The sequence below is a fragment of the Lepidochelys kempii genome, chromosome 22 (genome assembly GCF_965140265.1).
Source record: "Lepidochelys kempii isolate rLepKem1 chromosome 22, rLepKem1.hap2, whole genome shotgun sequence".
NCBI classification, from domain to species: domain Eukaryota; kingdom Metazoa; phylum Chordata; order Testudines; family Cheloniidae; genus Lepidochelys; species Lepidochelys kempii.
Window position 1 is genome coordinate 13,241,837 of NC_133277.1, and position 25,692 is coordinate 13,267,528.

General features: G+C 51.4%; 1 protein-coding gene across 5 annotated transcripts in view; it reads left to right on the forward strand.

Moving 5' to 3' along the window:
- NECTIN1 (nectin cell adhesion molecule 1) overlaps window positions 1-25,692 on the forward strand; it is a 153,732-nt gene that overhangs the window by 84,179 nt on the left and 43,861 nt on the right. Inside the window, exon 6 of one of the 5 annotated variants that reach the window (XM_073320775.1) lies at window positions 3,142-12,509. The exons of the other annotated variants lie outside the window; for them this stretch is intronic. Within the exon in view, the coding sequence (XP_073176876.1) occupies window positions 3,142-3,683 (542 nt within the window). The 3' untranslated portion in view covers window positions 3,684-12,509. Of the gene's footprint in view, window positions 1-3,141; window positions 12,510-25,692 lie in introns of those variants that run through there. 5 annotated transcript variants of the gene reach the window in all.

Sequence of the window (25,692 nt, forward strand, 5' to 3'; positions counted from 1 at the left end):
GCCCCCAGCTGCGTGCACCTGTCCCATTCTGGCTGGCACGTCTCGCTGCAAAACCCTCTGCTACGATCAGTTTCATTGCCTTCCACTAATAACACTCCTAATGCAAAGGAGTCGGCACTGTCGATCCGGGACAATGCAAAAGAGGAGCAATTTTTGAGGGAAGGATGGAGATTTTAAATGTCTCTTGTTCAACAGCACAAACAAAACCTCTATCTCCGAGGATTGGGGAAGGTTTGAAATGAGGGACTAGCAACCATGGGTACATGGAATAGCTGCACTGGATCAGACTGGTGCTCCGTCCAGCCCAGTCTCCTCTCACCAGCTGCTTCAGAGGAAAAAATGCTACACTTCTAGGATAACCTGTCCCCGGGGAAAGTTTCCTTCTGAGCTTGAGGTTGGGATAAGCCCTGAAGCATCAGGATTCCTGTCTCTTCCCAAACTCTAGTTTGTTTTATGTTTCCTACAATCACTCATAAACGTCTAATCCTCCTTTGCACTCCTGCTTAGTGCTTGGCCTCTTGCGGCCATGAGAGCCACAAGCTCATCGTGATTGGTGTCGGGGGCGGGGGGAGGCATTGCCTTTTATTTGTTTTTGCTTTGCAACCATTCAGTGGTGGAAATCACCCATCGTTCTGCTGGTTGTCTGTCTGCCCGTAGTCCTGGCTTCTATTCCAGAGGGGAGTTTGGTGTTTGATTGGCAGCTGCATGCAGCAGAAGATGGGGAGGCAGCTGCAGAGCTATTCAGCAGTGAGGAGCAGCCCCAGGGCCTGGTGGAGCCAAATCTCCATGCTGGGGAGGCAAGGCAAGGCCCCCCTTGAGGGGAGAGGGGCTGCTCCAGTGTATGGCCTGGTCGCCTCACAGTGGAAGATGCTTAGAACTGGAGGGGTCAGACAGGCTGGCGAGGAGAGAGCGTGGAAGCCAGCGGGCCTGAGAGCAAGGGCAATGCTGCTGAGTGTGGAGGGGGGCGATGCGGTGATGGGAGGGGGAGCAGCAGCCTTGGGAGTGTGCATCGGCAATGCTCTGCTGCGGGAACAGTGGTGTAATGTTTTGCTTCTTTCCTCGGAAGGTCAGTGGGGCTGGATTCAGCTCTCGGCATGGCTGGTGTAAATCCAGAACAATGCCACTGAAGTCCATAAAGTTGCTCTGGATTTTCCCCAGCTCCCCAAGAGCAAGATCTGGCCCCGTGTTGTGAGTGTTCGCATGGAAGGAATGTATCTTGACATGTTTCCAGACGGCTGGCTGGTGCGTGCGTGTCCTTTCCTGATGGGACATTCCTGGATGTGTCCTGAGCCTGGCAGTGCCAGGAGAGACGAGGGGCTACTCCCCTGCACGCTCACTCTCTTTCTCTCCTCTGTCTGGAGCGGCCCCCTAGGGTAGTGTTGTTTTGAAGGCACTACTAGACAATAGCTAGAGCAGAGAGCTGGGAGTCAGGATACCTGGGTTCTACGCTCCAGTCCATCGCTGTGTGCCTCAGTTTCCCCATCTCTCAGACGGGGCTGGGGATAATGATACTGACCTGCAATGAAGCAGCAGGTTTGGAAGTCTTGTTAGTAATTAGCTCTAGTTAGTAATTCATTTGATTAACGAGTTCCTTGGATTGGAGGCTCTATAAAAGGGCATCAGATGACCCTCCCTCCCGCTCTTGTGAGCCCTGGAGCAGAGAGTAGGCACACAGTACTGAGTCCACAGGAGGACAGGCCGCCCTGATGCAGCATCACTGCCAAGGCGCAGCCAGGACCGTTGGGGAAACAGCCCGGCATTCCCCTTCGCATTGAGGGCCCAATCCTGCATGATGCTAAGTACCTCAAACTCCCATTGGCTCCACAAGAGGTGGAGCATGACCAGCCCCTTGCAGGATTGGGCCTTAGGGGCTGCCCTTGGCAAAGTGCCCAGAATTTCCAGGTGGGCATTAACCCTGCCAGTGCACCACCCACAGCGAGGGCATTCCAGACCCTCTGCCGAGGACACAGGCACGTTCCAGGCAGATGGCTGCTGGCCCAGTGACAGAGGTTGGGGAAGGAAGGATGCAGACCCAGCTTTACTATGGCACTACCATGCAGGCACCCATGGAACTGGCATTCCACGGAGGAGGAGGGCTAGCTTTTTGTTAGGGGCTTTTATTGAGCCTAGGGGCCTAGCAGCTCGTCTTGCTCTCTTGGCCCCAAACCGCTGTCTGTGGTAACATAAAATATATAAAATAAACAAGGTGAAAAGGAAAATAACTTTGTTTCAATTTTCTTTTTCTTGAACTAGGCCAGGATCTCTGTGTGAACAGGATTAGCAACTGCAGTGCCACTGTACCGGCCAGAATAAAACAATAGAGGTTATCTATCCTCATGCTTCAGGGTGTAAATTGATCAGCAGCTGGGGTCAGGCAGGAGATGGCTCCATTACATGGAGTTGAATTACACAGATGCATCATCGGGTTTTCCATCTTCCTCTGAAGCATTAGACAATGTTGAGAGGTGTCGGAGACAGAGGGCTGGATGGGCTGCATTTGATACAGCAGGGAGGAGGGATATCAGGTTGGATGGCTCATTGGTCTGATCCAAAACCAGTAGATGGCCCACTGGTCTGTTCCAGTGCAGTGCGAATTTCTATGGCCAAACTTTTGCAAAGCAGGCTCCCTGGTTTGTCTGCGTCTGGTTTCAGTTGCCCGACCGGACACACCTCAGGCCTGATTCTTGAGGAGCACTGAGCACCTGGAGTTTCAGTCACCAGGAGCCGTGGGTGCTCAGCCCATCCCAAAAATCATGCTCAAGGCGTCTCCAGGTGGGCAGTCGAAGCACAGAGGCAGCCTGAATCCGGGCCCTGCTTTTGGAAAGCTGGGTTTAGATGCCGCCGGTGAAGTGGGCTGAGGTCTGTCGCGTGCGGGGCTCCTGCATGCTGCTGGTGGTGGTGGCTTGTCCTGGAAAGCTTGCAATGGTGCGCGGTCCGCCTGTCACTAACACCTAGAACCCGAGCGCTAACCCTGTGTTGTGGCCGCCGTACGTAAGCTCCTCCCCTTCCCCGATTTTTCCCTTCCTTGTTCCTTACCCTCATCTTCCAAACAATAACCGATTGAAATGCAAGCCCGGAGCGAGGGTGCGATTGCACATGGATTGACACTGTTCCCCCTTCCATCTGTCTTTTCCTACCCAGAATTCCCCTCTACCCCGCCTCCCAACGATGACCGCAAATCAGTGACGCAGCCGAACATCCCCACGGCCGTGATTGGGGGCGTGGTGGGCGGAGTCTCGCTGGTCCTGGTGGTGGCCGTGGTGCTCTTTGTGGGGCTCCGGCGCCGGCATCACACCTTCAAGGGCGACTACAGCACCAAGAAGCACGTGTACGGCAACGGGTACAGCAAGGCCGGCGTCCCGCAGCACCACCCGCCCATGGCCCAGAACCTGCAGTACCCCGACGACTCGGACGACGAGAAGAAGCCGGGCCCGCTCGGGGGCAGCAGCTATGAGGACGAAGAGGACGACGCCGGAGGCGAGCGCAAGTTGGGCCTCGCCAACAAGTATGAGGACGACGCCAAGCGGCCGTACTTCACGGTGGACGAGACCGGGGCCCACACGGAGCCCTACGGCGAAAGGACACTCGGCTTCCAGTACGACCCCGAGCAGCTGGACCTGGCTGAGAACATGGTCTCCCAGAACGACGGATCTTTTATTTCCAAAAAAGAGTGGTACGTGTAGCTCACCCCCTCCCCAGACCCCCACTCACGCGCTCCCGCCCCCCCGCCCTCCAGACCCCGGCCGAGGGCTGTTCGCACATGCATCGCACGCGCGCACTCACATCCATGCACGTCCACTGCTGCCCGGCCCAAGGGAGCTCGACAGAGACTTGAGACGCCTGCCACTCACTCGGAGGCAACGGGGGAGGTGTGGGAGGGGCTGGTAGCTTTGCTTTTGGATCGTTTTTTGGGGGGAGGTTGTTTTGGTTGGTTGGTTTGTTTTTTTAATTTCTCCCAATGACTTTGTCCCCTTCTGTGGTGTTTGTACTGATCAGTGGCTTAGGTGTTACTATTTGCTTTAACTACTACTGCCCATCCTTGTATAATATGCCCTGTTTGTGTCTTAGTGTCTCTAATCGCCCTTCCTCAAAGATCCCTCCCGCTCCATGCCCCCCGAAACACTGGAATATGTTTGTATGTTGTCTTATTTGGGGGTAGGGGGAGTCCATGGGAGGGCAAAAAAACAGGAGGACCAAGGAGGGGAAAAGCACAAAGCAATGAAGACCTAGATGCCATATCAGATTAATTTTTTTGTTTGGTTTTTTTTTGTGGTGTTTCCATTACCCACAATGCGCCTGTGACAAGCAAGTCTGTGTTAAGCATGTCATAAACAAATTAGAATCAAAGGAAACTAAGCAAAATCCAAGGCGCACGGGGCTGTTACTGGCACAGGGAAATGGAGCTGCCGTTTTCTGCCTCCCATTTATTATCCCTTTACAGTATTTAAAAACAAACCAGCAAAAAGAAAAGGAAAAGAGAAAGGGGTGGGGGGGCAACCCTGGCCGTGGTGATGCTGCTGGTCACTGCTGGGGTGTCCTGTTGTTTAAAGACGTGAAGGATTTTTAGTTTTAGCCAAGGAGGAGTTAATTTCACCCTGTTTCCGATACGCGCCTGTCCTCTGCACATTCCTCCATGCCACAGTGATGGGAAGGGTTCCATGAAACACCCCTGTGCCCTTCCCGCAAACATGCTGCCTATGGGGATGGTGCCACCCAGCCAAGTGGATGGTTTCTTTAGGGGAACTCCAGCGCCATTCAGAATCAATGGGGGGCCTTTGTGTTGACTTCAGTGGGCATCAGGCCAGGCTCTTTGTATTTAGACTGCTAGCTCTTAGCAGTCATCAGTTTACATCCTTCCCCTTTGTGAGAGCATTGCCAGCCACATCTCCGTCATAATGATCCCTGCCCTTATGGCCACTGATAGCCTGCACCAAATAGCCCCTTGGGAGGCTGATTGAGCCGTGTGTGCTGATCTCCTCTCCCCCACGTTGAAATGTGATGGGGAAGTTGGAGGGAAGCTTGGATTGCTGCTACCCCTGCTGTTCTGTGGCTAAGATTTCAGTCTCCAGGGCTGTTGGTCTGACATGGACTTTCCACCAAGGCAGGATTCACTAGGTGTTTGGTTTTTTTGTTCCTTTATCAAATGGCTAAACGAATCTTCTGTTGAAAAAGAAATCACCGGTTTCAGAGGCGTATTATAATGGGTTTAATTCTCCCCCAGTGCCATATACGGGTTTCATGCCATAGACGTTGACGGTGGCCCTGCCGTACAACTGGGCAGCAGACTCGGACCCTTTATAATAATCCAGACCAAAATCCCACAGCCAGCTTCAGCCAGACTCTGCTCCGAAACCAGCTCCACGGTTCCTGGCTTGAGCCAGGTACAGCCGGCCTTGACCCAGACCATTCCCTCAACTGATTTATTTCATTACTGCTATGGGAGATGGGAAATCAGATAACTCTATTGTAATTGTTCTGGCTTTCCCTGGTGGTTTCTGGGCTTCTTGGGGGAAACGCCACAAGAGTGGCGGTTCTTGGGGTGCTTCTGTCCCCATCGAAAGCAGGATGTCCTAGAGATCTCGGGAGAGACAGTCTCCACAGATCCAGGGGTTCAGAGAAGCCACTAAACTTTCGGGTGTCCATCCATCGCTGACAGGTGAATCCATACCCAGGGAGACTGAATTCTACCTTCACTTCAACATAGGGATTTGGGGATCTCGGATTTCTTTTTTCGTACTACTGAGCAAATGCCCCATTGAAGGAAATGAAATCCCCAGCATCCCTTTGATTAGGTACCGATTAAAGGCGCTGTTGTAAACCTGCAAACCCGAAGGGAGTCAAGGCCTCACCCGGTCCTGCCTAGGGATAGCAGCACATATTGAATGAAGGCGCACCGCCGTGATATGAGACTCCCAGCACATGGCGGACACATAGGGGGCCTGGGATAAAGACAGAGCAGAGGAAGTAACTTTATACTCCTGGTGGATCTCAGTCAGTCACTTACCCTCCTACAACCTTGCTGTCACCTCGGGTGGTCTGTTGGTTCCGTACTGTACGGTGCATCGTACAGTAGAGATGGGAACTTGGCTAGGGACCAATCCCAAACATAGGGGCTTCTGGAGTCAGATCTGACTCCAAAAAGGGCCAAACCAAAATCCTAGGCCCATGCTAACCCCAAACTCTGGGACATCCAAACTCCAGCTGCAGGTGTGAATTTGGCAGCTCGGGCCCACCTCTGAATGTACCCGCCCACATGGGTGAGCCAGAACTTCATGCAAAATCCTCAGGCCCAGTTGAGCAGCCCTTGTGTCCTGGATTAACAACCCAAAGCAGCAGAAGCCCCCAGTCCAGGGTCTGGCAAATTCTCTTACTGCTGAATCCCGCAGAGTTGCCTCAGGGTAATCCCAGCTCATTCTCATGTGTTGCTTATCAGCAATATACCTGTTTGCAGAATCTCTGATGGAGTGAATCCCCAGTCATCCTGTTTCCATCCCTCCTTCCCTTCCTGATCAGTTTTCCTGGCTATCTAGATCTCCTTGTCCAGCTGAGGAGATGGATGTTTATCGCCAGGGGGAACATGGATACAGATTCTCAGCAGGAGGTTCAGTAGGGTGCATGGAGCCAGAGCCAGGGAAGCAGGATTTGATTCCTCTTTGTGATGGTTTGTTTGCCTGTATTTGAACATGATACGTCCCCTGTTTCCAAATGACTAGGTGATGGGATGGCATGTTCCCTTTGCGCGTAGCGTGCAAATGTGAAGTGAGGAGATGTGCCCAAATTTCCATTTGCACGCTCATATGTGAAAGCAAATTAAGTCACCACACCAGCGCATGCACCCTTTTTTAGACTTGTGTGTAAATGTGAACTGACCAGATGTAAGAGGGTGTCTTGTTTGCACACTCGCAGGCAGGAGGTGAGGTGAGGTAAGGTGTGGTGTGAAGCAGGGAGCTCCCATTTGCACACTTAGATGGGAATCCTGCCCTCTCGTTAATGATCCAGAGTGTGTGTTTGTGTGAGACTCTCGCACCTGTAGGCAAATCAAGGGCTCTTTAGAGCTAGGGAGACAGACACATAGCGTTCCAGTGTAATGAGGAGCAAGCTTACAGCCTTGGGCAGACACAGTAGGCTGGCTCAGGGCGCGGATCGGGAAGTAAATGTGATAGATCATAGACAGGCGGATGGCCATGGGGGAGCGAGGGCTGAGGGGAGACACCATCGTCATTGGTAACATCACCTCCCCAGGGGTTAATGGCTCATTCACCCACACGCCCCCCGCAGGGTGTGATTCCTAAATCCCAAGACCAGCAGGGACCACTGGGATCGAGTCTGACCTCCTGTGTAACACAGGCCAGAGACCTGCCCCTAAAGAATTCCCAGAGCAGATCTTTTCAAAAAACATGGCCAGTGATGGAGACTCCACCGTGAACCTGGGTAAATTGTTCCCACGGCTAATTACTCTCACTATTCAATGTCTATGCCTTATACCCAGTCTGAATTTGTCTAGCTTCAACTTCCAGCCATTGGGTCGTGTTAGACCTGCTGTCTCTCTGACTACACCAGGGCCAGTAGAAAAGACGAGGGGGAAAAATATACCCAATGCCACCCCCAAACGGGGCCCTGCCTGCTTGGCTAGCTGCACTCCTCCCCTCTGAACCAAGCAGGGCCCACCTCCCCTTGCCATCAGCACATCTGGCTTGGAAGCTACACCTCAAATCTGCTCATTCCACAGCGTGAGGTGGTCCCAGGCACCCCACTGGCTTCCTCTGTCCCCACAGCGCATCACCAGGGGCAGGCCTGGGCCCTATGGCCATGGAAAAACCAAGGGCACCTAGCTCCGTCCCCCTTCTTCTCAGAAGAAGGATGCTTCTGGCTCTCGTTACTGGAAGGGTGACCATTTATGGGGTCAGTTAATTGGACAAGCGTCCCTCATGGGGCCTTAATTAGTGAGCCTAAACGATTCGCCATTAATCTGTAGCGAGGAATAAGATGCCTCATGAAAAATTATGGATTGACAATTTGTCTGAGAGCTGCTGGGATACAATAACGAGACCCTGGGAGTCCAGCCCTTCTGCTGCTGCTTGACCCTGGGAGTCCCGTCCCTGGGAGTCCAGCTCTTCTGCTTGTGGGGGGCGGGGCGGACAGTGTCCCACCTATTTAGGTCAAAGGGGCTGTCGCGGCAGGAAGGTTGTGAAGGGGAGATGTGTAGCGGGCTAAACTGAGGACGCTGTTCGTTCTGTGTCCCAGGGCTGCATGGGAGCTAATGGTTTAGAACTGGTACTCCTTCCCCACCCCAGCGACTTGAGCCTCACAGCCCAGCGAGGTTAGCCTGCCCACGAGACACACCAGAGCTTAGGGGTCTGTTACAGGAGTGGCTGGGTGAGGTTCTGTGACCTGCCATGTGCAGGAGGCCAGACTAGATGATCACGATGGTCCCTTCTGGCCTTCAATTCTGTGACCTGCGCTAACCAGCAGGTGCAATTAGAGAGGAAGCCTGCCTGGTGTTCAGGGCCCTGAGTCAAGGGATGGGGAATCCCTGCATAGCTCTGCCACCGGGAAGTCACTTAACCACTTTGTGCCTCGCTGTCTCCGATAAGGGCCCAGATTCTGATCACTGTCGCGCTGCTGTAAAAGCGGTGTTGGCTTGTGACTCCTGTTTGACAGCGCGTGCCCCCATTGGCACCAGGCCCAGCTGCTGGGCAGTGGCAGTGAGCGGTCCCCATTCCCTGAGGGATGATGGTGGTCATGGCGCGGGTACGCCTCACTCCAAGGAACGAGGGCTGGTGGGACAGTCAGCCCTCTGTCATTCTGACCCTCAGTCTGGCACTTGCCCCCGTGAGCCAGGCGCTGAAGTCAATGGCCTTGCACTAGTTTAGGCCGGAGAGCTGCAAGTGCACAAATCACATGGCTCAGGCCCATGCTGGTGGTCCCAGGTCTGGCCTTTGGTTTGGACAGACACGCCGCCCCTTGCTTCCATGCTTTGCTCTTGGAGATTTGCCCCTGGTGGCACACAGAGGCTGAGCCTGGGAAGATTGGCAGAGACCCTGGGGGAGGGGGAGCAGGTTTCGCCTTCCTCTGCAGTGGGGGGGGCCCATGGGTCACTTACAGGTTTGAACTAGAGTCAACTAGGGTGGAGTCTCTGTAACTTGAAGTCTTTAAATCATGATTTGAAGACTTCAGTGACTCAGCCAGAGATTAGGGGTCTATTACAGCAGTGGGTGGGCGAGGTTCTGTGGCCTGTGATATGCAGGAGGTCTGGTTAGATGATCACGATGGTCCTTAAAGTCTATCAGTCTGTGAGAACTTTTCAAAGTGCCAGTGAGATTCAGTTGCCCAACTCCCATTCCTTTCAATGGGAGCTGAGTGTCCAAATCCCCTAGACAGCTTTGCTGATCCCGGCCAAGGCCTCTCACCTTCCTGAGACGTGGCACTTTCATGCTGTGAACCCAGGCTTTCTACCCCTGGGGAAGGCCAGGAAGATACATTGGGGTGGCCTCCACCGCGGAGTATTACTAAGGGAGGGGGTCTAATTTCCAGTGGGAGATCCAGGGCTAGCTGCCCTTGTGGCCGTGGAGAATGAGTTCCTAGGGGGCCGTTTGCAGAGCTAGGGTTTAATTCTCCGATACAGTCCCCTTTCTAGCCTTCCTCTCTGTTAACCAGGCAAAAGAGCACAGGTTTCCATGGAGGCAGGAGACAGGTAGCTCCGCTCTGCCCCTTCCCTACAGCTTGCCTTCATGTGTGCTCCTCCTTCCCCTTCCATCCACAGCCTCTTTGGCTTACCCCCAGGGCAGACTGTTATGCACTAGCGCAGAGGGAGGGGGAGCCAATTAACCAAAAGGGGGAACAGGAGGCCTTGCTCAGGAGTTTGCATGTGGCACTGATTTTGTATGGTTTCCCCATCCGCTGGAGCCACTTCTCCATGGCATTGGCTGCTGGCACAGGTAGCTCCATGAGTCAGAGCCACCCTGCCCCTAAGAGCAGAGCACAGAGAAGAAGCCCGCCTAGGGAGCACAGGGGAAGAAGCATACTGGAAGGGACCTTTTGGGTATGTGCATAGAACCCAGATCCTTGCAAGTCATATTGCGCATATCTGTGCCCACAGGGAAATCCTAGAGCTTGCTGAAGATATCTGTGCAGCCCTAGCCAGCCCTGTGTAAGCAGTAGTCCCTGGAAGGTCCACAGGGAGAAGGGATTGTTAGAGCCAGGCAAGGATATGGGCACGGAGGTTGCAGACAAGCAGCCCAACCCTGACATGGTAGCCCAGGAATTATTCTCCATGCAGTTGCCATAGGGAAAGAGACAAGTGGGGAGAAACAAAGCCTCTAGGACCCAGTATCACAATGAGAAGGTGAGGACAGCAGGATGGAAGGGTGACCCGCCTGATAAAGAAAGGCCTCATTATATGGCTACAGGGTCCTACTCCCGGGTCCAGAGATGGCCCATTGGGGAAATTAAGGTGAATTTGGTTTGAGCTATATGCCAGCTTCCCTTTCCCTCCCACAGGGAGCTGTGCACAGGCAGACATGTCTCCTCCTGCAAACTAAGTTGAGTCTGTATTATTTGTATGAAAACGCCCCAGCTGTTTTCCTGCTGGGGTCTATGTCTGGGATTATCCATCACAATTCACCCCAGTGATGTTATTTTCCCTGATTTAATTACAAGATTGTTTAGTGGTTTGTTCCTGTGTTTTTGTAAATCATTTTTATTCAAGTCAGAAAAAACAAAAAAACAAAACTCCATCTGAAGTTTTCTTTAGGAAACAAACAAACACAAACAAAAATCCAAACGTTAGAGCTGAATTGATTGCAGAGACGGCAGGGACAGAGGAGCCTTTCCTGGCTCATTGTCGAAAGAAACTCAACGACTGTTAAGCACAGATCGCTGAGGAGGAGAGAGAGAGTCAGTATAGCAAATAGAGATGGGAGCCACTGGCTCCTTCATTCTCTCACACACATGCAATGAGTCTCACAGTTCAATCTGCTGGAGGAGTAGGGCTGAGAGAAAGGGGGTGCGGTCTCCATTGAGTTGTGTAGGTGGACACGTTTGTAGCATGCCAGCCGGGCTACCCAAACAAAGCTCTACTAGGAGTTTGTTGTGAAGAAGTGGGGGCTGGGACCTACTCCAGTCCCAGGTTTTTTTCCCCAAGAGGAGGCAGTGCAGGGCGTGTTGTGGAAGTGCTGACTGGAGAGATGCTTAGAGCTTCTCCAGGCCAAGCAGCAGGAAATGCTGTGGAAACACTGGCCGGTAGAGAAATGGAGAGTTTCTACAATCCCAGCCCAAACCGAGAGCTGTTGGAAATGCTGGCGAAATGGTGGGTGTTTGGAAGAGTAGACCAGCAGGAGGGGCGGTGGGGAATGCTCCAGCAACATTGACTGTGCGGCTCTCGTGGCTATCCCAGTCCCAGCCTCTCCCAGCAGGAGGCGCTGTGGGGAACGCTGCCCGCACTTCTCCGTATCCTACGTGGCTTTTACGATAGCACTTTACCCCTCCCCCAGTTTGTGATTTTCTTTTTCTGTTTTGACATGATCCATAGTGACTTAGAGTGACTCGCTTTGCGTACGAATGCGTTTCCCTGCACAGCACCCCCTTCCACCAGGAGAGGCAAGGAATGTGTGGGGGAGGGGCATGGGGGTGGGTGGGGCAGGAGAGGATGAGGCTGTCAACTTGCTCCGATCGAAATCCTGCCTCTGACCGTCATTCCTGGAACTCGCCCACCACTCTACAAAGGGCCAACCTTGCAGCCATTACTCACCTGAACGAGCCCCGTTGAAGGCAATGGCCAGTCTGAGATTCACCACCGTGCCAAAGAACCAGCACCAGTCCCGGTGCCATGTTATCCCTTAAAACAGGGTTTAAGTAGGAAGTAAGAGGGGACGGCCCAGATCCCCAATGGTATTTAGGCACCGAACTGCCATTGGGCTGAGGATCTGGGCTGCAATGCTTTGGGCTGGTCCTCTGCATGGGGCTGAAGTCCATCCATGAGCAAAGGTGGCAAGACCAGGCCCTGCAGAAGGGGCTTGTTCCATATACATTCGCACAGCGCGGCATTCCATATGTGACCTACGTGAGGGTGAATGTAAGTGTAATGAATAGAGGGGGCCAGATTCTCAGCTGGTGTAAATGGGCGTCCATGGAGAGCTGCTGCAGCTGATCTGGCTCGCTCTTTCTTTTCTTTCCAGCCTCCAGTGACTTTTTTTTTTCCTTGCTGTAATTATCATTGTGGAATTAAAAAACAACCCTAAAAAAAAATAAAACCCCCTTGCATTTTTTTGTAATCTGTGTTGTCAGTGCTTTTGTAAAAAAAAAAAATAATAATGTAATGGACTGAATTTGCTTTTATGATTTTTTGTTTTGTTTTCCATCCTTTGTAATAATTTTTGGTGGGGGGGCGTTTTCATGGTTCTGATTGGGGGGGGTGTTGCTTCACCCTCCCTTTTACTTGTATAAAATAAAGTAGTGGGTCAGCTGTGGAAAGAAATGTACTTTTTTATAAATAAAGAATTTTAAAAGAAGCAGCGCATTTCCTTTTCGACTGCGAAGGTGTCTCGCTGCAACGCGTGGCCGGGTGCAACAGAATCAGGGGAAGCTGCGCCTTTCCACTTGCCATGATCTTTTCTGTGATATGCGGTGCTTTCAAACGGGACTGCTTGCAATCCAAAGGGGAAGAAGCCAGCCCAGAACCCATGACTGTCACAGGACAAGCTTGGAGAGATCAATGCACTACAGGCAGGAAAGGGTGCCTTGCTAGAGAAGACCCTGGAGGCTACATCTCTACAGGCCTATTGATTGATCTCTACATAGGGAAAAACCCAATCTTTGCCATCCATTGTCTGTCTGTCTGCCTACAAACAGCTTGCCAGGGAGTCCTTGTTCCTCTGCTCACGCAGAGCCTCCTGTCTTTGGAGAGAGAGATTTAGCTAGAGAGTGAGATACAATAGATAATAGATCAAATAGAGCAGATTTGTTCTTACGTCCCCTGAAGTCAATGGGAGTTTTACCGTTGATACCCATGGAGCGGAACCCTATTAGAGAGCTCAGTAAGCATGTGGGGGAAACCAATTGATTCTATCGCATGTAGTGCCTGGCTCATAGTGATCTCCCTATGTTGCACTGGACAGCTTTGCTCAAAAGCCCTGACCACAGCGGGACAAGGAACACACTGTTCTGACTACTGGTTCTCAGGAGCAGAGTCCCAGCACAGGTTTCTCCATGAGTGGAAGGCGGCGTTTGCTTTCTTTTCTGACTGCATAGCGCTGCTTAACAAGAGATGAACTTGAACCAAAACCCGGGGTCCCAGCACCCCAGAGAGACTGGGAGTGGGATCCTGATCCAAATCTGAACTCAGCCGGATCCAGATCTCAACTCAGCCGATTAGCGTTGTAGTACAGAATTGTTCTACTGACAAGCTGGGTTGGGTTGGGTGGGTGGGTGGGTGAAAGAGTTAGTCTGCATCACACAGCTCAGCTCACACGGTTCGTTACCCATCTTCAATGAAGCACGCTGGCAGCTGGCACCCGTCTGGTCTCAGTGTAACAGGGCCTATGGGGAGGTTACATCAGAACTAGGAATGCAGTTTGCAAAGCACTGGCCTGACTAGGGGGTTGTCTTGTTTCTTCCCCAGATGGCTTGACCTCGAGCTGGGGTTTCCCTTAAAGCAATGGGCAGTGCTGGATTTTACCCTTCGTACTCCAAGATAGCTGCCTCTCTTTAGCCTCAGATCTAGTCTAGCCCAGGGGCTCTCAACCTGGAGGTCACACACATGAGTCAGAGGGTTGTGACCACCCTGCCCTTCTCACATTGCATATGGGAAGGGGGGTCAGCGGGGGCGGGAAGGTTATATGGAAGAGAGGGTTGCAGTACGGCAAAGGCTGAGAAGTCCTGGGTGATGGTGTATAGAAATGGGGACCGGCCCCAGAACAAGCAAAGGCCATTCCACTGACTTCATCAAGATGGTCAACATAACGAGGGATTAATTTTGTCCTGCAGGATCAGTCTCTCACACAGACTGGGAACTCACCTTGGCCCGTCGCTGGTCTCTAGCATGCTCTATAGCTTGCTGAGCGTGGGGCATCCCACATTCCCAGGAGTCCCCTGAACCCAGGGGCTGGGACTCAGTATGAAGGTATGTGTATCATCGGTAGCTGCCGCTTTATGGCCCAGGGACAGTGCAGGGACTGAGCCCTTCCACCCTGCACGGGGCTCAGAGTAAAACCCTGGGGGGATCTTTTGGGCGGGGGGGTGGGGGTTGGAAAGATGCTCTCCTTTAGGACCTGGCAGAAATTTGGAAAGGGATGTTAATCTGGGAGGCCTTAGGGGAGGGATGAGCCAAAAGAATCCCAAGCAGTATTTGCGCAGCAAATTCAGTCCTGCCCCACCCTCTCCTTCCCTGGCTGCTTCTCGGGGGCCAGGTGTTAATATCCAGAAGGCAGTCCCTGAGCCCCTAGGTGGGTGAGCCACTGGCTCAGCTGGGATATGAATGCCACTGAGACCTGGGAGCGGGGAATCTTAGTGGTTTGAGACTAATCAGGGTTTCGGTGGCAATTAAATTCTGATTGATGGCTCACGTGTACGGGTGACAATGACCCCTCCGGATCAGGGCTGGGAAGGGCCAGCATGTACTGTGCTGCCAGTGACCATCCAAGGCAGCCCACTGGGGCTGGCACAGGAGAAAGGGGCCCTCCAGCATCAGAGGCCAGCTCAAGAAAGCATTAAAGAATAACTATAATCTCCCAGCTGTCGATGCACTGATAGGTTCCTCTCCCAGTGGCAGGAGCAGCGATGTGTGCTTCTGAATGCCAGTCGGTGTCCTGTTGGTTCACATCACCTCCAAGTGAGTTGAGGGCAGCTAGGGAAATCTGTCCGGACTGATTTGGCCTACGGTGATCTTGCAAAAGTGCACGGGAAGGAAAAGGTCAGCAAGCGGCCCAAGCGCTGCAGGCAGGCCATTGGACAGTGCCAGCACCCAAATCGAGTGCCCATATCTATTGTCTGGCAGCTCTTCTCCTCTGACCTTCCCCCACCTGGGAACAGCAGATGTCTGCAAAGCAGCATCACTTCAGTTGCAATCATGCAAGTCAACAGCACCAACAGAAACTAATACACTGATGTACAGGGGCATCGGCATATATAAGTGGATTCCTAACAGCTGGTTCAGCAAAGCCAGCTAAGTTCAGTGGGAGATAAGGGAGCACACACTGGGCTGTGAGCAGGAAAGAAGGCGGGGATAGAGGGTGCGGGCCTGCTGCTCTTTTGCATGGTCCTGCAGCGACCGCGCTAGGGAAGTGCTGCCCTCTTTTCCCAGGCCATGGCTTACAGTTGAGCGATGATGGATAAAGCCCATAACGCGGGGCTGCTTCTCCGCTTGGGATGCAGGGAACTGAGCATGACAGAAGCCGGAGCTCCCTCCTGGTGCCCGAAGTGTTTTGTTTCTCTGGAACAAAATAAAAACACGGTGGTGAGTGGAATCCCAGTTTTGTGTGTGTGCGCGCACGGCCTGGGGAAAGATGGCAGGCAGGTGGGGCAGCTTGGCTCTATTTCTAAAGCTACATCTTTGCAACCTATAGGCTGGCACAGCTGGTGGCGAGGGCTACATTCAGAGCCCGGCTGGTGGGCAAGAGTGCAGGCGAGGAGCCAGCGAACAAGCTGATGTGAAGGAGGCTAGATCTGGCTGCAGAAGCCAAGGGACGGATTCTGATCTTGGTGTAAATCTAGAGCCAATAGAGTCACTCCAGATTTACCTCAGTGGAGCTGAGAGAGGAATGGGAACGAACGATCAATTCTCCCTCCCCTGGGATGGTTCCTCTAGGCCAGGGGTCGGCAACCTTTCAGAAGTGGTGTGTCAAGTCTTCATTTATTCACTCTAATTTCAGGCTTCGCATGCCAGTGATACATTTTAATGTTTTTAGAAGGTCGCTTTCTATAAGTCTATAATATATAACTAAACGGTTGTTGTATGTAAAGTAAATAAGGGTTTTAAAATGTTTAAGAAGCGTCATTTAAAATTAAATGAAAATGCAGAGCCCCCCGGGCCGGTGGCCAGGACCCAGGCAGTGTGGGTGCCACTGAAAATCAGCTCGCGTGCCGCCTTTGGCATGCGTGCCATAGGTTGCCTACCCCTGCTCTAGGCCAAGCTGCATGAGTTCTGTGCTGCTGGGAGCCAAATATCCACGCAGGCTGAGTTCTCCCTGCCATCTGGGACAGGGTGATCCCTGCAGGGCAAGGTCAGGGTGGCACTGATGGCCCCGTGGTTGGGGAGCCCAGGGCTGGATGGCCATGCAGCGTGAATTCCCCCATCTGGAGAGAGTGATCCCACCAGGTCGAGGTAGCGAACCCATCAGTGCAGCAGCAGATGGCCGGGGAGGAAGCTAAGCATGCCTCTCATTCCTGTACTGCATGCCTTGTGCTGCATGTATAGTCCCTGCCCATTAAAGAAGCTTCCCTGGCATCAGCCCATCAAAAGCACTCAGTGCTGCGTGCAAAGGCCTTGCAGAGCTCACTGCACCCGCAGAGGGGTCCTTGCCACTCCCTGCTCTCTGCTCAGCTCAGCTTCCCTAGCCATTGCCAGGCACAGCCTGTCCTCCTGCCAGCGCTGCCAAGCCCAGCACTGGCAGAGTTCTGTTTCCTTTCATCAGTGCTTCCTTAAGAGGTCTCTGTCTTCTGCAGCAGCCGGGCGAAGGCAGGCGGCCTGGAACTGCTCCACGGAGCAAAGCGAGTGCTGGAGCAGCTGGGAGAGGCTGACCTGAGTGCGGGAGCTGCTGTGGCTGGGAGCTTGCATGTTTATCTCTGCTTTAATTTTAGGCCTGGAGCAACAGCCCTGAAGGTGTAGATGGATGGTATCCTCAGCACGACCAGGACAGCCCTGTGGATGGGGCCTGTCTGCGGTATGAGCCTCCCGTCAGAGTAAATCAGGCGTCACCCCACTGAAGTCAGTAGAGTTACACCCCTGTCACAATGGGGTCAGGGAGGGGAGAATCTGGCCTGTCAAAGTTGCCTCTGCTTTAGCTTTGCCTGGCCAGCTTCAGTGCACGACCCCGTTGAAGGGAATGAGCCAGACTCACAGCTGGTGTAAGCACGTCCAGCCCTGTTGGCTTTGATGGCATTGCCTGCCTTTTCCCCCGCGTTGAATTTGGCCCGGATGGGCTGCCTAGCAAGTATGGAATTCTGCTCAGTGCAAGCAGAGAACCTGCCTGTCGTTTTGATGCATCGGAGCTCTGGGGAGGGAGTTCTCCTCCACGATGTCCCTAACCCTCACCTCTCGGACGACCCTCAGTATCAAGTAGATCCCCCAGGATCCAAGGGTGCTGCAGGCTCAGCAAATCTAGTGTTGGAAGAGTTACCAGGACTTTAGCCATGTCTATAGGAGAGTGCACTCAGGCAAAGTAAAGGCTGGAGATTGATTCCACTGGCAGAGAGTCCATCTAGATCAGCGTAAACCCAGGGCTAGACTGATGCTTAGATCTTATGGTGAGGGATGCTCTGAAAAGACCACAGTCAGCTCAGATTTAGACAGGATCAATGCAGAGGTACTCCACGGCCATGTCAGCTTGACCCTTGCTATGGTTAAAGATCCTGTGGTGAAGCTGGAAAGAGTCAGATGTTGAGCTACAAATTCCTGCGTGGGTGATTGAGTTTTGCCTCCCTACATTCCCGGGGCAGTTTCCACTCAATGCAGGATTCCCCTTGTTTTCCCATTCTGTTCTGTCCTGCTGAATAGCTGCTGCATTCCTTCTTAGCAGTCCCCTGTCAGAGGGGAGAAAAGTGATTCTTTGGGCATCTTGTCTGCATGTGCATTTGTGAAAGGCTTTGGGATTTTTTCCAGCAAAAATACCACTATGTAGGTTTAAAATTTTCAGGAAGAGCTAGCCCAGCATCAAGTCCAGAGCTAGTCCAGAACAGGATTGATCCAGAGCTCATCCAGAATCAATCCAGACTAAGGTGAATCCAGTGGTAATCTAATCAATCCAGAATAGGGTCACCCTAGAGGTAGGCCCGTGTCAGGAGAAGAGACAATCCAGAATTAGTCCAGAGTCAAATCAGAACAGGGAAAATGCAGTCAGACCAGGTCAATCAGTCTTGTAGTGCTAATCCAGAGTCAAGGGAGACCAATATCAGTCTAGAACAGAAATGGGTGAATTATTTGTAGTGAAAAATGGATTTGATGAATTTAACTTTTTTTCCGTTCTCAGATTATCTGCAAAGCAGAGTTTGATTTGTATGAAAGTATTTGTTATAGGAAATTGCTTTATGCAAATGCCATCCAGCCTAGGGGCCCCTGCACTGAGACTGTGAGGTAGTGTGGCTCCTTGAGGAGGCCTGCACAGGCTGGAATTCCCTTCGTTAGTGACGTTTATGATGAGCCAGGAGAAAGTGTGTGTATTTGTTGGGGGGAGGGGGGAAGCTAGCACACTGTCCCAGCATGCAGCGGCTCTCATTGCCGTGAAGCATTTATGACCCACTACAAGAAAAAACAAACCCTATCAGAACCCAGGCTGTCACATTACAGACAGCACATGGGCCCAAATGTTCACAAGCCAGGCATCCAAAGGTCTCTGGCAAACTTTGCACACATTACACTCACAAACCAAGCATTTGTACGTGTATCAGTGTGCACAAATCAGATGAGCAATACTTATTAGGTATGAAAAATCACATACACAGCACCATAATTATCCGTGATGCTTTGCAAGTTTTGCAAGTGTAATACACTAATGTGCAGCGTGTCACACCACTCTCTAGTGACCTGTCTACTAAAGGGTAATAACTTACTACTGCTACCAACTAATGTGGTTGCACCTTTAGCTCAAGACATTTAGCTGATGCGGCTGTGCAGAATGTGCTAACTTTGGATTCCACTGACAAGCCATGCAAATGCAGAGTGAGGCATGTTCTGTGCCCCAGAGAGTTTGCAATCGCAGGGCCTGATCCAAATCCCACTGAAATCAGTGGGTGACTCTTCCCTGATTTCATGGGCTTTGGATCAGGCTTTTATCACATCCACTCAGTGCAGAATTTGGGGGTGAAAAACAAGTGCCTGTCAATGTCATGGGTGCAAAATAGGCATCTCCCACACACCCCATGAAACCATGGCTCTGACCTGTACTCACCAGCCCGGGAGGGACTGTTCAGTGGCAGGTAAACCTCCTGAGGAAATGTCAAGCCATAGCATCCAAATTTGCCTCCTCCTGTGCAATTGACAAGGGCCTGGGGGACCCCCCTGGGGAGCTGCCTGTGAGTCAAGCCCCTTCCTAGCTCTGTTGCTGCACGTTTGGCTGGCAGCATGGGACTGCACGCGCAATGATGTTAATACTCTCGCTCCTTTCCTCTCCGCCTCTGAACCATGACTGGCCTCTCTGTGCAATGTGCTTGACATTCCCATCTTTTATGTTTCCATTTCGCCTTATCTCTCTGTTCCTCTCCATCTCCTCTGATTCCTGCCAGCCTGTTTATCTGGCAGTTTTGAAAAGAAAATTGCCAACTTCACACCTGTCAGGTTTAACTGATCGCCTGTCAAGGGGAAGGAGGGGTGTCTCTCCACCCAGGTCTGGCCCCACAGGCTTTGCTCTCCTGAGGAATTGCTCCATCCCCGGGGACTTAGAACACTTCATTTACCACCACCAGGCTTTGTCCCACTCTCCAGCTGCTGGCTTCTACAATGTACCTTCAGCTACCTCACTGTAGTAATGATAATTGCAGCCCGCTGCTCTGACATGCCACCTTTCACCCCAGGAGCTTAACCTGCCATACAAACATTCAGCAGCTAAGCCTAGGAATGCTCCTGGCAGCTTGGAGAGCGCCCATCCACTCACTTTGCAGAGGGGAAATTTGAGCTGCAGAGAAGTGTTGGCCCAGATCAGTGGGCATTAGGTGCCTAAATCGCTTTGAGGATCATGGGCATTCCACCCCTGGCATGCTCTTGGTACCCCATCCACCTTTCTGTCCTCCCGATAGTGTCACTTGGGTTAGCTCTGAATCCCTTTCTCTGGCCTCCTCACCGAAGGGTCTTTCTTTGTTCCCTTCTGTTGGTCAATCTACCTGGGTTCAAAAAAGTGAGGGATGCCTAGAGGCCAGGACTGCCATGCAACTCTACTGATGCCCCTCAACCCTGCCACTAGCACCCCCTGCTGTTCCAGTCCTGAGCCCCAACCAATGCCTCTGGGCCCTGGCAAGTAGCACCCCTACTTCCTCAAACCTCTTCTGACCTGTGTGAGAGGTTTGCATTCTATGGACAAATCCCCAGTCAGGTCTAGACTGAACCCAACACTCCCAGGCCCCAAGTGCCTTCAACCTGGATCTCCAGAGGGGAAGGCGAGCACCCCAGCTCCAGGGGCCATCCAGCACCCAGGGCTGCCATGCAGGGCGCAGGAGATTGGCATGGGATACATGCCAGTCTGCCACCTCAGTGTGAAGAGACTCCATCTCTGGCTTGAGAGCTCAAGCCCCCTCCCACTTGCCCTTCCAGAGGTAAAAATCAGCCTTTGGTTCCAGTCGCAAATCTCTTCCCCTGAAGTGTCTGGTTCCCATTAGGGCTCAGGGGATGGAATGCAGCACAAATTGCTTCTCAGCTGGCCGCTGGTGCTTCTTGGGACTCCCTGTCCCCCCTCCCCTTTCCAAATGGCTTTTTGTTCCCTTGAAATGCAGAGGGTTGATTGGACTTGGCCATTTAAAGACTGGCAGGGGCAGATTCCCCAACCCCCTATGGGGGTGACAGCCAGACAGGAGGGACCTTCCTCTGAAAGGCATGCGGGGGGGGGGGGAGTTCACTGCCCACCTGCTTCCTGTCTCTGTATGCAGCCCTTGTTCTGGCTACAGATGGGCCTGAGCTGCAAAGTTCCCATCAGTCCCCCCTAAAGTCTGAGCGTATTTTGCCTCCTCCGCATATAAACCCATGGCCGATGCTCAAAGGAGCTGAGAACCCGCAGGTCCCAGTGGCTTCCGCTGGAGTCATGGGTGCTCAGCAGAGAAGCAGGCCCATAGAGCCTAGTTACACAATAATTAGACTGAGACAGGTGGGATGTGAGGTCTAAATCCTGGTAGTGCCACACCCAGCGAAGGGCACTAAGGGGGGAAGCGGGAAGTGGGTGGGGCCCATCCAGATGCTACCAGCTGTGCAAGTGGCCCCGGAGAGGTAGGTCAGTCAGATTGATCCCAACAGCTGGAGCAGAGTGGAGTCTGAATCACTCAATTCAGCATTAGAAACCAGACCAAAATAATGGCATGGGGGGCTTTTGTAACGGGGCGGAATGATAATTAAATAGAAATTAGTTTGTTAAATGGTCACTTCCTGGGGTTTCCTTGCTGTCCGATTAACTTAATTTTTAATTTGCATAAGCAATAAATGTTTAATTATGTTATTAATATATTTGAGTTGAGAAGCTTATAGGGTTTTATAATTGGCATTTAACTAGATAGTTCCAGCATATTAACTGAGGTTTTATAGCTCCTCACGACAGCTTCCCAATTATATCTGACCTAAAAACTGCAACGAGGACCTGCCTTTAAAGTGTTACCTGAGCAACAGAGCAGACGAGGCTGGGAGAGTGAGTGGAGTCCAACTCCCGGGGAGGAAGCACTCCCCAGGCTCGCAAAGCTGCAGGGAACATGCGCTGAGCAATGCTACACTTTCTGGTCTCTCCATAGAGTCTTCTGGGGTCTCTCCCGTCTCCGGGATGCTGCATACTTGGCAGCTTTCCCAAAGACAGAGAATGCCAAGGCTTCTTCCCTTAGCGTCCACATGCAGTGGGGAAGGGAATGATATTGACTGTGGGGGGAGAGTTGTCTAATGGGTAGAGCGGAGCTTTGAGGGAATTACCCCCTGGTTTCTGGCCTTGGCTCTGGGAAGGGGAATGTTGATTAGTGGTTAGAGCACAGGGGGTGGAAATCAGGACTCCTGGGTTCTCTTCCCTGGTCTGGTAGAAGAGCATTGTCTAGTAATTACCCCGGAGGACTAGAGTCATAGAGTTTAAGGCCAGAAGGGACAATTAGATCATCTAGTCTGATCTCCTGTAAGCACAGGCCATTGCAGTTACCCCTGTACTAAGCCCAATGACACGTGTTTGACTAAAGCAGAACTTGTGTTTGGCTGAAGGATATCTGCCCGTTTGGATCAGAAGACATCAAAAGAGGGAGAAACTTGGTGGTTTGTTCCTGTGGTTAATCACCCTCACTGTTAAAAATGTGTGCCTAGTTTCTAACTTGAATTTATCTAGCTTAACTTGTGGCCACTGGTTCTTCTTCTGCTTTTCTCTGCAAGATAAAAGAGCCTTGTAGGACCCCGTCTTTTCTTCCCATTATGGCACTTATACCTTCAAGTCACCTCTCACTTAAGACAATCCAACCTTTCCAGTGTTGAGGGCCAGAAGGTAGTTACGGAGCACTTCCGTGGGCCACATGCAGAAATACGTGCTCTACAAAATGGCGTCCCCTGTGCGGCATGACCTTGCACATGCCTATGTTCTGTTCCCCATTCTGGAAGGGGATCGTTGTCTAGTAGTAATTGTCAGAGGCCTAGGCGTCAGGACTCCTGGGTTCTATTTCTGGTTCTACCATTGACCTTCTACAAATCATTCTGCCTCTCTGTGCCTCAGTTTCCCATTGGTAAAATAGTGATAGTGGGCCAAATCTACCTCTGGCATATGAAGTTACAGCAGGGTTCATTGACTCACTGGTGGCAATAGCAATGACTGTTCCCCAAGGGTGTTGCAAAGATCCTCAGACAGAAGGTAGGGGAGTGCATGGTATGGTTCTTTTTCCTTGCAAGGAGGGCAGAGCGTTTGGAGGTCTAGAGCCCAACCAAAGCACCCCTTTGGGTATCAGGGGAAGCCTAGGAAAACGTTGCAGCTGCCATTGCTGTTCATGAGCTCGGATGCTTCCAGAGGTTAGAGGAAGTGGCTCTTAACCTCAGAGCCATTGATCAGGAGCAGCGCACATGACAAGCAATAAGAAAGGCAGTGACACCAAAATCCAGGCCAGGGCCATGTGGATATCTCACAGCTTTGTTCTTATTCCAAGGCGCTCCGGAGCATCCAGAGCGCTAGGATCCTGGAAGTAACTTTACTAGAGATTCCCTGGAACACGCAGCGTCTGATGCCAACCCACACTCCTGGGGGCGAGGAGAAATGTAATCCCTTTCCAGGATGGCTGGTGTGTCCCAGCCCCGCTCCCAGAGATTGCTGGGATGATGTGATAAGGTTGTTCTAAGGAGGAACACAAAAGAACAGTGCAAGCAAGTAGGAACAAAATCAGACAGGCTAAGGCCCAAAATGAGTTACATCTCACCAGGTCCATAAAAGGCAATAAGAAGAGGTTCTTTAAATACATTCGGAGCAAGAAAAAGACAAAGGAGAGTGTGGGTTCTCTACCCAGTGGGGAAGGAGGTTGAGGTGTCTAATGCCTTTTTTGCTTCAGTCTTCACTGAAAAGGTTAATAGTGACCAGATACTTAACACAGTTAATCCTAACAACAAGGGGAAAGGAATGCAAGCTAATGCAGGGAAAGAACCGGTTAAAGAATAGTTAGATAAGTTAGCTGTATTCCAGTCAGCGGGACCTGATGAAGTTCACCCTAGGGTACTTAAAGGTGTAGCTGAAGCAATCTCAGATGCATTAGCAATTATCTTCACGAATTCATGGAGAACAGGTGAGGTCCCAGAAGACTAGAGAAGGGCAAACATAATAGTTGTCTTTAAAAGGGGAACAGAGAGGAGTCTGAACAGCCTAAGTTTGATACCTGGAAAGGTACTGGATCAAATTATTAAACTATCAATGTATAAGAACCTAGAGGATAACAGGTTTATAAGGCATAGCTAGCATGGATTTGTGAAGAACAAATAATGCCAAAGCAACTTCATTTCCTTCTTTGAGTTTAGGTTACTAGCCTTGTGAATGGGGGGGAAGAGATAGATGTGATACAACTTGATTTTTAGTAAGTTAGTCCTCAAAGAGTAGTTATCAGTGGTTTGCTGTCAGACTGGGAGGGTGTTTCTAGTGAGGTCCCACACACATCAGTCCTGGGTTTGGTACGATTCAATATTTCCATTAATGACATGGATAATGGAGTGGAGAGAATGCTTACAAAATTTTGCAAGTGACACCAAGCTGGGAGGGATTGCAAGCACTTTGGATAACAGGATTGGAATTCAAAACAACCTTGACAAATTGGAGAATTGGTCTCGTTTCAACAAGATGAAATTTAGTAAATACAAGTGCAAAGTGCTTCACCTAGGAAGGAAAGATTAAATGCACAGCTAGAAAATGGGGAATACCTGGCTAGGCAGTAATACTGCTGAAAAGGCTCTGGGGGTTATAGTGGATCACAAATTGAACATGAGTCAACATTGTGATGCAGTTGCTAAAAGGCTAATATCATTCTGGGGTGTATTAATAGGAGTGTTGTATGTAAGACATAGATGGTAATTGTCTTGCTCTGCTCGGTTGTCGCGAGCCCTCAGCTGGAGTTCTGTGTCCAGTTCTGCGTGCCAGACATCAGAAAAAACTGGAGAGTGTCCAGAGGAGAACAACACACAGGAGAAAAGGTTTAGAAAACCTGACCTGTGAGTCAAGATTTTAACAAACATGAGCATGTTTCATCTTGAGAAAAGAAGACACAGCGGTGGAACCTGATAACAGTCTTCAAATATGTTCAGGGCTGCTATAAAGAAGACAGTGATCAATTTTTCTCCGTATCCACTGAAGATAGGACCAGAAGTAATGGGCTTAATCTGCAGCAAGAGAGATTTATGTTAGATATTAGGAAAATCTTTCAGACTCTAAGGGGAGTTAAGCTCTGGACTAGGCTTCCAAAGGAGGTTGTGGAATCCCCATCATGGGAGGTTTTTTTAAGAACAGCTTAGACAATCACCTGTCGGGGATGATCTAGGTTTACTTGGCCTTGGCTCAGCACAGGGGGTTGAACTAATTGACTTCTCGAGGTCCCTTCCAACCCAGTGATTCTTTTGTCTGGGCTCTGGAGGGTCTCCTGGGTGTCTGGGAAGCTGCTGGAAATGGAGCACTGGTGGAGAAGCAGTGAGGCTTATCCGGGGTGAGGAGCATGCAGCAGAGAGCAGCTGCAGCAATGGCTGGTAAGCGAAGTATCTCCCAGTCTCTTTGGAAGCCTGTTTTTCAATGCTGCTGGACCAGGACCCTATTATGTCAGGTGCTGTACAAACCTAAAGCACTGCCTGGAGCCTGATTCTGCTCCCTTACATCATGGCTAACTCTCTGAAGGTCACTGATGCCAGCGAGAGGAGGATGGGGTCTTCAGACAAACACAGGCAAGGGCCTGTCTCCTCCCCAGCGACACTGAGCCAGACTCATCCCTCGTGGAATTGTGGGGAAGCTGATGGGATGGATTGGGCCCAGGCTGAGTGGAGAGTGAGATGTCCCCAGGAGTGCAGCTGGAAGGTTGTTAAGCAAATTAACTCTATTAAAACAAATGATAAGAGTTTAAGCAGGAGCAGTGGCATCCCTATCTCTCCAAATTCATTTGGTGGCTGCCTGTAATAGCACGACCCTCGTGCACTCTCCTGGGGATCCATAGAGTATCAACGGCTAGAGACGGATTAGGGGGCTGGGTTCTGCTCTCACTTGCGATGACATAAATCTGGAGTAAGAGCACTGAAATCCCTAGAGTCCCTCTGGATTTACGCTGGTGTAATGGAGGTCAGGATCTGGCCCCTTAGTTCCAGGAGAGGCAATTTCA